General features: G+C 40.4%; 1 protein-coding gene across 12 annotated transcripts in view; it reads left to right on the top strand.

Moving 5' to 3' along the window:
- The window catches only part of CADM1 (cell adhesion molecule 1), a 409576-nt gene that overhangs the window by 325878 nt on the left and 64817 nt on the right, over positions 1–18881 (top strand). For all 12 annotated transcript variants that reach the window (XM_066245262.1, XM_066245246.1, XM_066245217.1 and 9 more), the window contains 2 exons: positions 12352–12498; positions 14948–15100. In XM_066245262.1, the coding sequence (XP_066101359.1) occupies positions 12352–12498; positions 14948–15100 (300 nt within the window). The remainder of the gene's footprint in view (positions 1–12351; positions 12499–14947; positions 15101–18881) is intronic.

Below are 18881 nucleotides of genomic sequence, written 5' to 3'. Positions count from 1 at the left end.
ATAAAATATTGAACCACATGGGATTGTTGTGAAGATTAAGTGAGGTGACACAAAAAATGAAGCGTAGTTCTTGGCACAAAGAAAGCATTTTAAAAATATGTAGCTCTGCAGCTATTGTTCTCATGCAGATAATTAAAATAATGCCTCCTCAGGAAACAGTAGGTTTTTTGTTTGTTTGTTTTTGATACTAAGGAAATTAAAATAATAATGAACACTTTGGAAAAGAAATAATTTGTTTCCCTTGACTCTGTGGGCAAAAAAAGCAGTCACTTCCCCTTTCCTCCCTGTGTGTAGTGATTATTCATACATATTTAATACTATATAGCCTTGTGACTTTAAATATCTTATATTTCTGGTCGGCAAACTGCAGCTCACGAGCCACATGTGGCTCTTTGGCCCCTTGAGTGTTTAGCAAAGGCCAGCTTAGGAGTACTCTAATTAGTAACAATGTACCTCCCTATATAGTTTAAGTTTAAAAAATTTGGCTCTCAAAAGAAATTTCAATAGTTGTAGTGTTGATATTTGTCTCTGTTGACTAATGAGTTTGCTGACCACTGTCTTATACTAATTGTTAGTTTTGTAACACTCTGGAGGCAAATGCAAAGGAAAAATAAATCAGCTTTTAGTAAGTTGAAACAAAAAGTAAACCAAGTTTAACTATGGTACTTCTTGTCAAAGGGAAAATGGTATGAGTAGTTAAAAGTAGGGTATAAAAAAATAAGGAAGTACACATGCAATTTCCACTGAGACTCAGGGTTGGGGTTATAAGGTAATTCAATTAAAAAAAACTGTAGAGGAGCAGTTGGTAACAGCAAGTATTGTAAACGGTCTGCATCTCCTGTAGGCCCATGTCTCAGGGGAATTGAGAAGAATTAGTTAAGTCCCAGTGACCTCTTCAACCTTCTCCAAAGCTGTGAAAGCCAAATTTTTTCTCATTTGGTTAGAAAAAAGGCAGCCTTATATTTTCTTACGGAATGAGAGCTCAGCAGAGGGCAGTGGCAGTGTATATATAATAAATGATTTGGCTACTTAAGATCTCTTCTGGGGTTAGAGAGAAGTCCAAGTTCCTTTAAGGAACTTTTAAATTCTTTTATAGGAATAAAAGAACCTAATATTTGTTATTTACCTTTGTGGTTTTCAAATATTCTCATATGTATTTTGAGCTATAATCATGTACACTTTTTTGTTTTCGTTATTAATAGATTGTGGTTTGGGAAACATAAATATCTTGATCTATGGATTAAAATTGTCAACTCCCATTATGCCAGGCTTAAGGTAACTGGGACCCACAACCCCTACACTGGATGGAGTGAGAGTCTGTTCATTGTTAGCCACCCGCTTCCAGCAACACAGTTCATCCCTTTCAGAAGATGAACTGCTTCCCCAGTAGCCCATACTCACAGACAGCAAAATTTTGTACCGCTGGGTTTCACTGTGCAAAGTAGTCATTGAATACATCCCAGAGAATAATAGTATTACATTATCAGTTCGTTAGCCAGGTGGTTGATGGAGAAGATCAACACTTAGCCTTCAGCACATTTTGTCTGAAAGAAACAATATATTTTGAAATCCTGGAACACCGCCTAGCCTTTGAATTGCCACCAAAGCAGCTCAATCGAAAACTGTTCCTTTCTTCTTCTTGTGCCGTGAGCGAGCATCACAGAGTCAAACCGCTGAGAAGACGCTACTTGCTTTGCCAACACAATTAGTTTTTGTAAGAATCCTCTGCCTTCAGATTGTTCTCCTCCAAAGTCCAAGATGGAGAACTGTGGTTCTTTTTTAATTAATACTTTTTAAAAGTCTCCTTTCTCCCATGATCCTCGAAGCAGATTTAAAGGTTTAAAATGACTCTCTCACAAGGTGATTTCAATGCCATCTCACAAGCAAATAAAACATGACTTTTCTGGTTTTGAAGGGGCTCTATTTTTTTCCTCTCCCTTTTAATTCTCATAAAGCCTGTCCACTGGAGGGAGTTTTTCTTCAGGGTTAGGCTAGCTTCTCTCCACAAAAAAAGATGCTATCTTTTTGATGAACAAAAAAGCTGTGAAACCTGTCCAGCTATGAAAAGGAGTGAGAGGAGAAAGAAATCTGGGGTTTTTTACCTTTCAGTACGAAGAGCAAACGGATTTAGTGATTATTATTATCTTCACGGTTTATTTTTATATATTCCTGTTTCTCTAATTGCCCTTCGCTTGTTTGATAAGTGAATTTTAATGGAAAAACTAATTCAGCTCTTGTTTAGTGGGTGGGTATCACTCCCTGCAAACATTCTCCCGCTGGGACTGAACCTCTGCATTTTATGGGATCATGCAGCTCAGACGTTAAGCATTGTAATTATCTGGCCCCTTTAGTAAGTACTAAAGGGGCCAGATTAAGAAAACCTATTGAGCTCAGAGTCTTTTATAAGGAAAGAAGCTAATGTGATTAAAATGGAAATAGCAGAGATGCAGATGCTATAACAACTTTCTTTTGTCACAGTCTTCCTTGCAAAGAGTTTTCACACAACTAATCAATGTTTTCTTGCACAAAAGAGATACTCATCCTGTATGTAAATACAAGCTGGACTGTGCTTGACCTCAGTTCCTCAGCCTCCGTGTTGAAAACCAACAGGCACAAAGGTTAAAACAGCTTGATGCTTATTCGTCTTTAAAGTGAACACTTGGGTCACCTTTGGCTTGGCATGGAATAAGGGATCATTCTCTTGGAAGAGAAAAGAAACAAGCTCCTCTTGCCAATAAAGTAGTGTAGGATTAAAATATTTCATGGGGACAAGAGAAACTTAACATCATTCTTTATAATAACTTTTCTCCTGTTTTCAAACCTGACTTTTCTAGTTTATAAGTTGACAGTGGAATTAACAAAAATCTATTCACTAGTTAAGTTTTGTTGACCTCAGATCTATAAAAAACTAGGTATGAGAACTGTGAAGGCAAAACCTGGCTGTGCTGTTTCATAACTATGGTATATCCTTCCAAAGGAGCTGCAAATATAAGGGATATTGCAAAACATGATATTTGTATAACCTGGACCTTTGTATGACTTGGTGTGGTTGATATTTAGGCAGACCCTGATTGAGCCACCACAGTAGGCATCAATATTCTTGGCTGTTCTCCTGCCATGTGCATTTTGGAGTTAAAGGTGAAATTCCATCTTTAACCCCCTTGTGGTTGTCTGAACAGTGATTAATGAACAAGATGTGATTCCCCACAAACCTTTTAAAGAGTGGATGAAGGATGGAATTTCAGCTATTTTAAAGAAAAAAAAAGGCCTATTGCTTAATACTGCTTTTAAAATTAATGTCCTTTTTTGAATGCCAAGAAAACAAAGGGAATTTCTCAAAAGTATATGCAGCTTGACACAATAGGTTTTAATTGGTGTCAAGAAGATGCGAGGATGAATGGGAAAATGTCCATTTAGCTAAGACTGAAAAGTGGAGCCTTGTTATGAGCTGTCATCTCAACGTGTATTTAAACTATAGCAAGACTGAAACATATTTGCCATATAGATCATAATGACTCCAAAGGAGCTATTATGCTCTATTATGTAATTACACAATCAAAGCATGCATAGAAATCAGCTTTTGGAATTCAGTGCTAATCAAACATACCTATAGTATGTGTTTAAGCTAAAATAGAGAACGTTAATTTGCCATTAGTCAACTAAACAAGAATGTGTATACAGAATATTCATGAATAGCTTAATGTTGTGTCAGTCAGATTTTTTTTTTTTTTATATTCAGAGGACATCAACAATTTTAATTGAAGAGAAAGCCAGCATGGAGGCATTACTCTTTAACTTGCCATTCAAAAATTTGCCCCACCTTTTACTGATTATAAAAGGAGATTAGATTAAATTTATTATTTTTTTCTGCCCCTGAGCTTAAGTGACACAACATTAATCACAATACAGGAGACACTTATGAGGTCCTGACTATCTCCATGCCATAGTGTTACAAATAGTACATATAAAACAAAGCTTAAAAAAATTGAACATATATTGCTTTTGTAATTAGAAACAAATCAATAAATGTTGCTTAGAAGTAGCCAAGAATAGAAATACTGTGATGACCCACCAGGAGACGTGGCCCTTACTCCTGGCTGTGCTCCCACTTGCCATGTGATTTCAGACACATCTCCTCCCTGGGTTCCCGTAAGCATTTTATAAAAAATGAGGTGACAGAAATGTTTTGGTCAGTGTCACATACTCTTGCCCACTCAAGTTATTTGTCCAGTTGGTTTAGTATTTTCACTCTAAGCTTATGAGCTTTATGATTTGCATTTATTATTTTGACCATGAAATAGACACTTCTTAGAGTGGACAATCCCATACTCAACTTTACATTTTGGGATAGCAGAACATGGATAAGGATCAAACATAACAGACAGATGAAGTGCTTTTGATTTTAAGTAAATATTCAACTATTCACGAAGGCTGAAGCATTGCATCCTTTGAAATAAAGAGATGTCTTTATGTTGGAGAGGTCTCAGCCTTAACCTCAGTCCACCATTGATGGACTCTTCTCTTTTGGACACTGGTTTTCACTGTATCTCGTCTGCGCCTTAGATGACTAAAAATATTATTGTAATACTTAAATGGGACTAAATTCTTTCATCAAAAGCTTTCGTGACTTGAACTTCAAATAATTTATTTTCAAATTACTTTTACTGTAATTCTTATTAATTCAAATAGGTTTCTGATTTGATATAAAACTCTGTAAATGCAAGGAACAGTTTTAATGAATTGAAAGCAAGGATTGAGTCTTTTAAAGGAAATGTGCAAAATATGCTGACAATAATTGCTTAGATAGAAATCAGATCTTAATGGCTTTGTTAATGATTTGTAGTGAACGTTGTCTTTACGTTTACTTGAGGGAACACAGGCAGTCAGAAAGATTTTTCCCTCTGGGTTTCAACAGAATCTTAATCCCCCCCCCCCCCCTTGAAATGTATTCAATTCTAGAGCTAGCTCTCTGGAACCTTAGCAGAAATTACAGCACCTCTATCGGTGATGGTTTGATTTGGGTGAGGTTTTTCTTTCAAGTTGGGGCTATAACTAGTAATGGTTGTAAAAGCGGGATCCAACAGAAATGAGAATGGGTCAACAGCCATTTGAAGTGTGAGGACACAGAGGACTCACAGTAGGAAATAAGGTTTTCGAAAACATGCAAGGGTTTTTTTTTTAACCCTGTAAAGTCTTAACTTAGAGATCTCTTGGAGGAGAAATGTTAAAAATCTCGACCCTTTAATTGGTGCAAAATTTTAGGAATTCTTGTGGCTTTTAAAAATTCAGGAGGATAATTTGGGGGGAGGGGGAGAATCTGTATTTTGGGTTTGACATTTTGACATTTTGCCTATTTAGACAACCTGACCGTACTGACTTAATGTAAGGTTCAGACTTACATACAACAGAGAGAGGAAGGAGAAAAAAGGTTTCTCTAATATGATTTTTCTACTGAAGGAGTAGGTCAGGGGACTTTGTTTGCTCTTTCTCTGGGCAAACTGTCTTCCCCGTTAAGAGTCAGGGTGCGCCTCAGTGTCAGGAAGAGTTTACAGAGTTGCCGCAGCAAAAACCTAATAGTGTTCTGACTACGACTCGCCCTGTTATTATTACACACGTTCGTGGAGAGAGTCCCTGGAGTAGATGAAGTACCTGCCTTATTAGCAGCCAGGCGGTGGGGCCCCGCGCTCCACACACACGGGTAATAAAGCCATTCTCTGGGGCAGAGTGTGCAAGTGCAGGAGGAAGGCAGTGGCAGCGAACGAAGTGTTTTACATTCAGAACAGTTTCTCTCTCATCTTGAAGTGTGTAATTGTGTTCTGGGTAAATTATGGAAATAAAAAAATCAGAAGTTGCTCATAGGGAAATCACCCTCTTTAAAAACAAGTAAATTTTCCAAAGGCAGAGCCAACAGCACCTTGGCAACAACTCCTGATGTTAGCTGGTTAGGAAGTGCAGACTTGTACGGGCTGGAGGAGCTGATAGAACCGGGTTCAAACACAAGCTTGGCCACTTAGCTGAATTACATTAGGCGGCTTATTAAAATGTCTCTGTGTCTTGAGTTCTTCGTCTTTAAAGTGGCGATATCGAAGACTGCAGGAGTTTGAGAGGAAAAAGAGCAGCTAGCCCAGAGCCTAATGCTGGATAAACGTCTGTTCCCTTCCTCCCTGCCCTGCGTGACAATGCTGTTTCTCATTTTGGCTCTGACTGTAAGTTTTGCCCTGTCACCCCCTTCCGGGAGTCACCCCCTTCCGGTAGCCGTGTTGTTGATTGAATCAATTCCAATCAAAGCTCACATTTTGCATACTATCATTTAAATAGAGTTTATAACCAAATGGTATTTAAGCACAGAATCCATGAGTTAAACCAATTGAAGATTAAATTAATAGGGATCTGTGAGCCAACTACACCCCCAGCCTCAATTCGGTCCTAACCAACTCAGCTTGAAGTGGTCCTTTGTAATCATCAAAATAAATTTTGCTCTTTTTTTTTTTAAGATAGCATGCTGTCTCTTCCCTGTAATGAATGCTCCAGCAACTTCTAATTTACCATGGGAGACTTATCTGTGAGTGTGTGTGCTCTCCAGTGCCAGAGTTTTACTTTTAGAAATGGTGGGGCAGGTAAGGAATTTATAGGGAACACAGCGAGCAATATAAATTAAAATTGAGCTTGATTCTGTCTGCTAAACCTCGCCCGTATGTACCAATTAGCACTCAAAAATGTCTCTACCTGTTGGACATTGTTCCACCCTTAAAATAAACTACCTTGCTGTAAAGTCTTATTTAATGGCTATGGTATGTTGTGCCTGCTTGCTTTCCTTTGCCCAGAACATGTGCTGTTCCCGATTTGACAGTGCATCTGTTAATTAAGTGTTAGGACATCACAACGGTTTTTAGAATGGATTGCTTAAGAAAAGGCACCAGAGTTGCCTGTTTGTACCCTCTGCTGCACATCAGATTGTGTTTCGTAACAACCTAATCGTCATGATGTCTATTTCAAGGGGACATTTATCAAGTCACAGTACACTCTTCTGTTTGGAAGAAATATTTGAGGATGTGAGCAGAAATTATTTTTACATAGAGGCTTCAGGCATTTAGGAGCACTGACATACATTTATTTTCATCACTGTCATTCACTTCCTTTGCTTCAAATAAATAGGTCATTATTCCGTTTCAGCCATCGTGCGGTGCCTCAAAGTATGGAACCCTGTTTAATAGAACTGCTGTCCAGCTGACCCACATAATTTATTGGTGATTTTTCCAGAGTGACATCCTTGGTCCACCATCATCAGCCAAGGCCATTAGATATCTTTCAGCAGAATACTTGATTATCACTTGTAATTTTTTTTAGCATTAGTATTATAACCATGTAACATAGCTAGAAATCATCATTTTCTGAGACACAGGATTTCAGTTCAGCCTTAGAAATTAAAAATAATAATAATAATAATATAGTAATAATGATGATAGCCCCATGAACGTGCAGAACAGAAGGGCCAGAAGGGAACAGACCTCAGTGATCTGTCCATAATGACATGTGAAGGTGAGCTGCTCTTATGTTGCATAATTACAAGTAATAATTGAGAATGTTCAGACTTTTTTTTTTCCAAAATGAGAAGTGGGGGGAGGCAAGCAGACAGACTCCCATTTGTGCCCAACTGGGATCCACCTGGCATGCCCACCAGGGGGCAATGCTCTGCCCATCAGGGGTGTTGCTCCGCTGTAACCAGAGCCATTCTAGCACGTGAGGCAGAGGCCATGCAGCCATCCTCAGTGCCTGGGCCAACTTTACTCCAATGGAGGTTTGCTGCAGGAGGGGAAGAGAGAGATAGAGAGAAAGGGGGGGGGGAAGGGTGGAGAAGCAGATGTGCACTTTTCCTGTGTGCCCTGGCCGGGAATCGAACCTGGGACTTCCACACGCCGAGCCAACTGGCCAGGACGAGAATGTTCAGACTTTTTAAAGAAATACACCAAAAATCCCTTTGAATTAAAAACACAAAATCATAGTCAACTCCTTTCTGCCCTCATCTCCTGCACAAATGTTTTGTAGCCAGAATGTGAATAGAGTATCCTTCTCAGAATATGCTAATATTCCACGTGAAGACTAAAAGTATATATTTATCTCCCCAGAACTATTCTAATAAGATCATAGTTTTTTGCAACTGGCTTTGAGTCACTGTAGGTGTAAGACAGCAGTGTCTGTAGAGCCTTGGTTTACTTACATTGCAGGGATCAAGGCCCGTCACCCTGTGCCCCTTTTACAAATGGAAGATTCTCGTTTGTGTGCTAATAAACTTCCTTTAGATGGAAGGAATCTCTCTCCCAGCCCAGTAAGTCCAGTTTGGCATTCTAATCTCCTCAAGGCAAGTCCCATGACTTGAGACACTTGTAGCATTTGAATCATGCAGTTTAATTTTTTCTTTCATTTTCTTCCTAGATTGGGTTACCCCTGAGGAAATAAGGGTATTGTCCTTTCTGTACACACTTTTAACCAGGGAAGCAACACCACCTTGAAAAGCTGGCTTGATTAGCAGGAATTTACTTTTCCTTATTCTCTTCCCAACTCTGGGAATAAACAGCTCCCTTTATCCGGGTTCTGATTCTGTTGTGTCACAGTAACCTGAGAAAAATAAGCATCCCTTCAGAGTGTGTGTGTGTGTGTGCGCGCGCGCGCGGGCGCGCGCACGTGCACACGTGTTTGATCTCTTTTTCCCTTTGTCTTTATGCTACAATACTGTTCAGCCACTGAGCTCTCACTGTTGGATGAACTAGGGCAGAGTCCCCCTCCACCTCCTGCAGGCCTCGTGAGCCTGTGTTCTCACACCCACGTTAATTCCCTGCATTGGAGACCTCGAGGTTGGGTTCCATTTTTGGTTGATTCCTCAAGCAACAAGAATTGTTGTTTATCTGTGGCTCTGATCATTTCTAACTTATTCTTGTAGTTTTTCTTTTCTAACCCTGTACTAGAGGCTGGTTTTTTCCTAGGTGGGTTTGGCTGAAAGCCATCTTAGGCATCCCTTCTCACACTTCCCCACTGTGCCTTACCAAAAAGGATCCTTCAGCAGAAATGTGATAGCAGGTGGAAATCCTTCATTTACTCTAATTGCATCTCTATTTATGCTCTCTCATTTTTTTTATAGAATGTATTTATCTTTGACCTTTGTTTAATGTGACAGTTTTTTTAACAGAGTGTATCAGCCGTGCTGAGTTGATACATAGTCACACAGGGAGCTCTGTGAGAGCAGGGAATCTGAGGCTTTGTTTCTGTAGCCAACCAACTCCCAACACATAAGAGCTGCTTAATCAGTGTTTGGGTGTGCCATCCAGAGAAGTGATTGTGGTGAGGATGATAGCAGCTACATTTTTTCAGTTTCATGAGCAGCCGGACACAGTGCTAAATGCTTTATATTTGTCTATATTAATCCCCCCAACAGCTCTATAAGATAGCTTTTAATTACTCTCCCCATTTTGCAGATGAGAAACTGACCCAAGGTCTTTAAAAGGCTTACCTGAGATCACACAGCTCAAAAGCACCCTCTCTTTTCCTCTTCCGGATAAGCTGTTACTCCTGTTGCCTGTTGTACTACAATCTTTGTTCTGTATGTGGGAATGAGGTATTGGTTCCCACCCACATTGCAGCTTTTTAAAAACCAGAACAGGATTATGTTCATCTAAATATCCCGCTCTGCCGGGTGCACAACTGGACTCTTGACAACTGCTTCCTCTCTTGCTTTGGAATTGACCTCTTCTCTCCTCCTCCATGAGCTGTGGAACCTTTAGGACATTTATGAGGGCACTGGCCCCCATCACTAAGGTTGAAAGGAACAAACTGAGGCAGATCTGCAGATAAGCTTCTCAGAGTGGAGCTGGGGGCCCTGACTTTCTGACACGGTCTGAAAAAGTTTTCTAAAGGGCATGTCCAGGACTGCCTGAGACTTCAGGCAAATCAGGAAAGTGTGAGCTTTTGAGAGCAGAGTAAGAAACCCAACTGGAAGCCTTCCCAGGGTTTTATCGAGGTTCCAAAGAATTATGGTTGGGTAGGTTCTCATTCCCACACAATAAATAACAGAACTGCCTCTAGAGTAGATTCTACTTATCCATGGCTTCACTTTCCACAGTTTCAGTTACTCACGGTCAGAAAATATTAAATAGAAAATTCCAGAAATAAGCCATCCATAAGTTTTAAATTGTGACCGGTTCTGATAAGCACAATGAAGCCTCAAGTTGTCCCGCTCCGCCCCACATGGACATGAATCATCCCTTTGTCTAGCGTATCCACACTGTAGATGCTTCCTGCCTGGTCGTCACTTGGTCGCCCTCTCAGCCATCAGATGAACTGTGCAGTATCAACACCACTGCCCTTGTTCAAGTCACCTGTATTTCACTTACTAATGGCCCAAAGCACAAGAGCAGAGAGATGCTGGCAATCCAGATATACCCAGGAGAAGTCAAAAGTGCCTCCTTTAAAGCGAAAAGGTGAAAGTTCTTGATTTAATAAGGAATGGGGAAAAATTCTATGCTGAGGTTGCTAAGGTCTACAGTAAGGACAAATTTCCTATTGGTGAAATTATGAAGAAGGATAAAGAAATTCATGCTAGTTTTGCTGTTGCAGCTCAAATTACAAAAGTTATGGCCACGGTGCATAACAAGTGCTCAGTTAAGATGGAAAAGGCATTAAATTTGGGGGTGGAAGATGTGAACAGAAAACATGTTCTGATTGATGGCCATATGTTGTGCCAGAAAGCCTTGAGCCAATCAGCAAGGGATCCCTTGAAATGAGTGACACCACAGCACTGACTGCAAGTGGGTGGGTGCGGGGAGTCACACAGATTCAGGACTAGGTTTGGACTGAAAAATGTAACAATTATGAGAGAAGGAATGAGAGGCAGAGAGACCACAGTCATATAACTTTAATTACGGTATAGCTGACCCTTGAACAACATGGGTTTAAACTATGTGGGACCACTTATTCGTGATTTTTTTTCCAATAAATACGTACAGTACTGTAGATGTATTTTCTCTCTCTCTCTCTTTTTTTTTTTTTTGTATTTTTTCTGAAGCTGGAAATGGGGAGAGACAGTCAGACAGACTCCCACATGTGCCCGACTGGGATCCACCCGGCACGCCCACCAGGGGCGACGCTCTGCCCACCAGGGGGCGATGCTCTGCCCCTCGGGGTGCCGCTCTGCTGCGATCAGAGCCACTCTAGCGCCTGGGGCAGAGGCCAAGGAGCCATCCCCAGCGCTCGGGCCATCTTTGCTCCAATGGAGCCTTGGCTGCGGGAGGGGAAGAGAGAGACAGAGAGGAAGGAGGTGGGGGTGGAGAAGCAAATGGGCGCTTCTCCTATATGCCCTGGCCGGGAATCGAACCCAGGTCCCCCGCACGCCAGGCCAACGCTCTACCGCTGAGCAACCCGGGCAGGGCCATATTTTCTCTTCTTTATGATTTTCTTCATTGCATTTTTTCTCTAATTTACTTTATTATAAGAATTTAGTATATAATATGCATATAAATACATAGAACATACAAAATATATGTTACTAGATAGTTTATGTTATTGGTAAGGCTCCTGGATGACAGTGTCTATGAGTGTGGTTAAGTTTGGGGGGAGTCAAATGTCATACACAGAGTTTTGAGTGTGTGGAAAGTTGGTGCCTCTGGTCCCATGTTGTTCAAGAACCAATGAAATATAGTTATTGTATTTTATTATTGTTGTTGTTAATCTCTTACTGTGACCAATTTAGAAGTGAAACTATATTACAGGTATGTAGGTATAGGAGAGAACATAGTCTAGATAGGATTCGGTACTGTCTGTGGTTTCAGGTGTCCACCGGGGTTTTGGAACGTACTCCCTGTGGATAAGGGGGGGACCACTCTACCTAGGGAATCCCAACATCCACTAACAAGACAAGCTTGTTTACTGGTCTGTCCTACCTACTTCCATTAAGTAGTCCCTTGAGTTTTCTGTGAGGGGACCAAATAGCTTAGCTCAAGGGCGTGTAAGCTGAAGTTGAGTGTACATATCGCCTCTGCACCACTTGTGACAGCTGCAGCTCCTCATAAAAGCCAGTAGTCTGACCTTTCTATATCTCTCCAACATGCTGCTCAGCTAGCACAAAATACTGGAGGCCGGAACGTTAGCACCACAGCTTTTGAGAGCACGTGGATGCCAGGCTCGGCTGTACTTTGTCCCTAGATTGATCTTGGATTTAAGAGACTCGTTTCATGGGCTACAGAGAGAGGGATGTGAGCCTCGCCAAATGTTGTGACTGGTTTCCTTTTTCTAACATTCTTCCTGTTTCTCATTTTTATTGATGGAAATTTTTTTTCTCACCCCTTTTCTCCTTTCTTAAAGGTGATGGACAGAATTTGTTTACGAAAGACGTGACAGTTATTGAGGGAGAAGTCGCAACCATCAGCTGCCAAGTCAATAAGAGTGACGATTCTGTGATTCAACTACTGAATCCCAACCGGCAGACCATTTATTTCAGGGACTTCCGGCGTAAGTGTCAACTTTTTTTCCCTACATGTTTTCTTGATAAAGAGATAGCCAACATTTTTTTTTAATTTAATATCAGATGCTTAAAGTTTAGTCAGTTCTCCAGAGGGACAAAGAGACATGCAATCATAATCTTTCTGCTTAATAGAAACCTTGAATGATCCTTTTAAAAGGAAGGAGTCTTACTTTGCAATAGAAATTGATTGTAGTAATTCAAGGTGAATTGCAATTGAGTCCCAAACACTTAGTTGACACAAACAACTCAAATACACTAAGGCAAGGAAAATGCAGTGTTCTGAAAGGTAATCTGTTTGATTTGAAGATTGAAAATTTCAAGGCAATCTGTACCTACAAAGACAAAACCCAATCTCCTGTCCCCATAGCACCTCTGGTATATGGAAGTGTCCCTGTCTTTCCAAATGTAGTATCACAAAAGTGAATAATTGAAACTTAATTGCCTATCACAGTATAATGGTTCAAATTGGTGTCAGGGTTTGTCAAGAACAAGAATCAGGTCTTTAGAAAATTGCTCTGGGAGTATTGGTGCCAGACCAAAACAGGTGTCAAGCATGTCCCTTTGGCCTTCTTGTCCCCCTTCTCACCTCAGTATAGTCATGACCTGTGAACGCTGATGAATCTAAAGAATGGGGAAAAAGGAGAGAAGCCAGTTTCACATTCTTTTTTATTTTATTTTATTTTTCTGAAGCTGGAAACGGGGAGAGACAGTCAGACAGACTCCCGCATGCGCCCGACCGGGATCCACCCGGCACGCCCACCAGGGGCGACGCTCTGCCCACCAGGGGGCGATGCTCTGCCCCTCCGGGCATCGCTCTGCCAAGACCAGAGCCACTCTAGCGCCTGGGGCAGAGGCCAAGGAGCCATCCCCAGCGCCCGGACCACCTTTGCTCCAATGGAGCCTTGGCTGCGGGAGGGGAAGAGAGAGACAGAGAGGAAGGAGGTGGGAGTGGAGAAGCAAATGGGCGCTTCTCCTATGTGCCCTGGCCGGGAATCAAACCCAGGTTCCCCGCACGCCAGGCCGACGCTGTACTGCTGAGGCAACTGGCCAGGGCCCAGTTTCACATTCTTAGAGTCAGTTTTTGTCATTATGGACCAATATAGCCTTTGCCAAAATTAATATGAGGACTTTAAAAATGAATATTTGGTGTAAATAAATGAGTCCACACATATCACCTCTGTAGTGACCCTGACCCCAGAGCGGAGGACAGGGCAGGCCTTGCCAGCCCTCCGCCCTGCACTCTGGGCATTTCCACCTCAAATCATATCAGACAGTATCAAATACAGAGACATGTCCACGTTCAGTTGGACTTTTTTCATAAACCTTTCTTGTGATTTTTATATTGACTTGAAATTACTAATGACTTTTTTGTTTTCTCTCATAATTTGGAACCACTGTGTTTGTAAAGGACTTAGATTTTGAGAGAAAATTTAAAACCCTGGAAGCCCTGCTCCCTGAACTTCTGGTGCCTAAAGGGGAGTCATGGCCTCCTTTCCCTTCTGTTCATTTTACCGTTCTCCAGCAATGGGTTCAAATAATTCAACAACGGCTCTCTGCCCCTATGACTTTAAAAAAAACAAACGATATAGCGAAAGGTAGTTTATTATTTCATTCATTTAATACTTAAATAAGAATAGTAAAAGAGGTACACAGAACTAGATTATGTTATAAGAAAGTTTTAAAATACTAATGAAAAAATATTAAATAGTACCTGACCAAAAGAACAATAAAACTGTTATTTAAGATATTTCCATATTGCTTCTTGATTGGCATCCTCACTTGCAACTTTTTTCACCTGTGGAGAGAATGAACATTACTATAGGTGCTTAGAATACGCTGTTGCACAGATGAACGTTAAAAAAGAGTAAGGAATGTAAATTTGTGATTTCCACATTGTGTGGCTGCCCAGGCACCCACCTTAGAGAGAACTCTGATTACAAGTGCCGTTTTAACAACCAGTTCGCCAAACTCAACCAAAAATTAGGTATCAGTTATGCCAAACCAGCGTGAACCAGCTGAATCCCACCACTTCCTGTCTCTGATAGAAAACCAAAAGCTATTTATGAATCAGGGCTGAACACTGACAGCACTCGGAATTGTGGCAGAGGATGTGTGTGTGTGCGTGTGCACACGTGTATGTGCGCACATACACGTGCACCCGTGGGCGTGAGTTTCCTTTGGACGGGGAGGTTTGTCTACATGTGGTTACTACAGAAGCCCAAAATAGTGATTCAGGAAGTACAAAGGTCCTTACTGACAGGTGCAGAACGTCTCAGTCATCGTGTCCACTCTGTTTTAGTATATGTGCTGCCGAAGCGAGCACAGTGTCCACTCTGTAACTGCCTTCCTGGCCCCCTGACGTTCTCCCTTCCTGGGTAAGGACAGTAGATGGCCCGCTGCCTTCCTCACAGTCACAGACTGTGTTTTGTTCCACAGCTTTGAAGGACAGCAGGTTTCAGTTGCTGAATTTTTCTAGCAGTGAACTCAAAGTGTCGCTGACAAATGTCTCCATTTCTGATGAAGGAAGATACTTCTGCCAGCTCTACACGGACCCCCCGCAGGAAAGCTACACCACAATCACAGTGCTGGGTAAGAAATGCACAGCGCACCCTGGGGAACAGAGTGGGGTGGCTCTCACACCACCAGATGGCTTCCAGCAGCAGAGAAAAGGTTAATGGTAAATTTTACTTTGGGAACTTGTTTTAGAAAGAATCACCGCCCATCTTGCTGAATTTTTAAAATAGCCTATTTTCCCAAACACTCTAAGGAATGGCAATCAGCAGTCTTTATAGTTTCCACCTGCTCTTGGGTTTCAACCCTCAAGTTTCAGAAGCAAAGATCAAGAGAATTTAGAACCCTCGAATGAATCACTCACCATGTGAAATGTCATTGCTTCTCACTACGAGGATGTTTTTCCTTCTGTGCTGGAGAAGGGAAGGGAGGCGGCTCCACCACTGTACTCGGTGGCAGAGCTCTGTTATGAAACCCACTTAATGATTTTTCTTCTGAGTTACATCTCGTTTAATATTGTCAATCTCCTTTTCTTTAGCTTTGCTTGTTGCCTTATTTATTGCTCATATGTTAGAGTATGCTGTAAAATCGTGTCTCGTGAACACATACTTTGCCACAAATTGCAGCCATTGGATATGACAGAACTAAGAGCTTCTAGGGAGAGAAGGCTAATAATGAGAAAGGACTGTGGACAGACTGCTAAGACCACCTCCAGAGAGCTGAGCGTCTTCATTTGTGATCACCAGATTGTGACTTCCAGCAAAATCATGGTAGCCAAGTTTGCATGTGTGTATTTTGAGATAGCAGATATCCCTGTGTGGAAGGTGTTCTGAATTTAGTCCCTTTCCAGACACGCTTATACTCCACTGCATAACACCGGCCGATTGGGGTGTTAGAAACCGAGTTTTCAAGAAGGTACACTGCAGTGAGAGGCAAGGTCTCTGATTTACACCTTTAGGAAGATGATGACTCAGAGTCTATCTGAGGCGGCAGACTGCAGCTTTTCAGTGCAATGATACAAAGATGAAAGAGGAAGGGTAAATATAAAGGACGATTTTGTTTGGTTTGTGACCATCTATGCATTTATGGGTGCATGTGTTGAGCTACTGCCTCATTACTTCCTTTAAACACAGCTGTGAAAGGGAAAATATATTTTTATTCATTAAACTAAAACACCTCCCTGATGCTTACATATATGTTCTTGATAATAGGAATACTGAGTTTCAAAAGTCATGTTTCAAGTCTGTCCATGCAATTTCTAATGTGATCTGTGTTTAATGGTGGACAGCTTTCAGGCATTTGTGTTTGTCTGATTTTGGCTTTAGTCCATATTAGACCGGCACACATAGTAAGCATGCAAGGTTTGCTATGATGACTGTTTTAGTATTTTACAAATATGCAAAATATCATCAGTATGCATTTAACATTATCTCTGCATCTACTTGTATTTGAAATGCTGTTTGTTTACTGAAGTCATCAGCTGCATAGACTTCAACTTAATCATCCATCCACTCATCGACCCACCATTGTTTATGGCTTTTCTACAAAAGTGACAGCAGCAAAACTGAATATACTTATGGAATTTTGAGTTTTCAGAACGTTTTATTACATACACCTTTACATAAGAATATCTTTATTTCAAAGAAAGAAATGGCAACAACAGAGGGCCATCATCCAGTACAGTTACCAAGCACACAGTAATAATCAAGAATCATAGACCTCGAGAGAGACCTTAGTACTCTATCTCATAACCTTTGCGTCTTCTAGTCTTAGGTGATTTTTAATAAAATCCTGAACAAGCTGCTGTTTCAAGACTTTTTCTCCTGAAGGTGCACATCTTTTGTTTTCAGGAGTCTACCTGGCTATTGGCAAGCAGTTACTACCTGTCAGTTTCCCGTGTCTGGTACATTTGTTCTCAGACCCACTAGATTGGGCCAGTTTGACTGAGTATACCCAGTGCTCAGGAGTCAGCATGGCAGCCCCGGGCTTTTGAGAGACATGACATCTGTAATCCTTTTGGAGGTCTAATCATTCTAGAAGTACTAGCTTCCTTCCCGCATTGTATAGAAGCATTAACTTAAATATACTTGAAAGTAATACTAGCAGATGCTCTATTTGCAGATATTATACATTCATTTAATATTCTTTCTATTGAGTTTACTGTAGGATTTCTTGATGGAGTAAAATTGTTGTCATCAGTGTTTGAGCCTTTCTTATTCCAATATCTGACAACTTCCACCGATGCTAGGCTAGTCAACCCTTCTTCCTAAGGTTTAGAATTTTTAGATACTATAATGAATGAAGAGTGATATATTAACATCTTTATTTTTATCTACAATTCTCGGTAAAAGAACTCTATATGTACCCACACAGCTGTCCTACTTCCTGATAAGTTGATAGTGCTCATTTTAGTGCATGTGTCTCTTAGTTGTTTGAAGCACGCAGCCAAAAATTCAGCCCAGTTATAAGACATAGAGATATTTATTTGCTATTATGCTTATTTTCTTACCTATGTAAAACTGAAAAATTGCCTACAATATTTGCCTGCATTTCTCTCTCCAGTTCACTGTGTAGGACTCTTTCTGCTGCAGTTCATCAGCGGAGATGAGCGAGGGAGAAGTACGCCGCTTTAAGATTACTATATATATATATATATATATATAGTTGCTGATAATAGTAGCTAATGTTATACTCTCATCCTTCCAAGATTAGTGTTCACTCTTCAGATTCCAGGAACGGGAGAAACTAATTATTTTAAAGGGTCTTCGAGTAAGATTTCTCACACTTATCAGCTTTAAGACTCTTTTGTTGTAATTAAGGTGACTCATCTTGATATTGCTGATTTTTTTTAAATGCTGTAGGTGTAATGTTTATAATTAGCACTCTTATAGATTTGAGGTTGGCTAAAAAGAGCCTTGACATTTCTTTGCTGTTTTCTCATATTTCCTTCTATGCGATTTCCATTCAGGTTTCCATCTACATTTACTCCCTTCGAGGTGTCTTTGATTTTTTTCATTAATGGCTGCATGCAGTTTTTGTTAAATGTGAATGTTTAGTGGACCATGTATATATAAGTACATTCTCTGGTTACTAGCAGTTTTAATTCATTTTTCATAAATGGATTTTTATACTTTACTAACCTCTTTTGTATTAAAGCGGGCATTATGAAGTTAAAGGGAAAATAGGGTAGAATTAATAGTCCAAAATAAACTCTTAAGATTTTTCTTGTTCCCCCTTTTCAGAAAGGTATACGTAAATCACTACATTTGTACTTTTCAAAGCTTTCCTGCTTTAAGAAAAAACTGAGAGAAGCTAACTTTATAATTGGTATCAATATGAACCATTGGTACTCACATTATCAGATTTTATTTATATTTGTAAACCAAATAACTCCAAGTATATTTGACTCTTTTCTCTGTGAATCGTAGTAAAGATTAAAACTACTGGTCACAGTCTTGAGAAAACCATGGTGGACTTGGGAGAAATCACTCAACGACTTCTTAGGATGCTCTTCTCAACAATAAACAAGTCCTTTATTTTTCTACATTGGTCATCTTTTCTTTTGAAGTTTTCCACGTGTTTACCTTAGCTGCAAAGTTAAAGATGATCTCAGCTATTCAAAAAGATAGTCCTAGGAATTAGCATTGTTACAGGAATCACTCTGGATGTTGGGGAACTTAGACTACAGTTGACCCTTGAACAACACAGGAGTTGGAAACACCGACCCCCCACACAGTCAAAAATAGAACTTTCGACTTCCCTCAAACTTAACTACTAATAGCCTATTGTTGACCAATAACAGTTTATTTACACACATTTTTACATTATATGTATTATATGTGGTATTACAGTAGTCTTA

The sequence above is a fragment of the Saccopteryx bilineata genome, chromosome 1 (genome assembly GCF_036850765.1).
Source record: "Saccopteryx bilineata isolate mSacBil1 chromosome 1, mSacBil1_pri_phased_curated, whole genome shotgun sequence".
Lineage (NCBI taxonomy): Eukaryota > Metazoa > Chordata > Mammalia > Chiroptera > Emballonuridae > Saccopteryx > Saccopteryx bilineata.
Note: the sequence above shows the minus strand (reverse complement) of the source record. Positions and strands in the feature narration are given on the sequence as shown.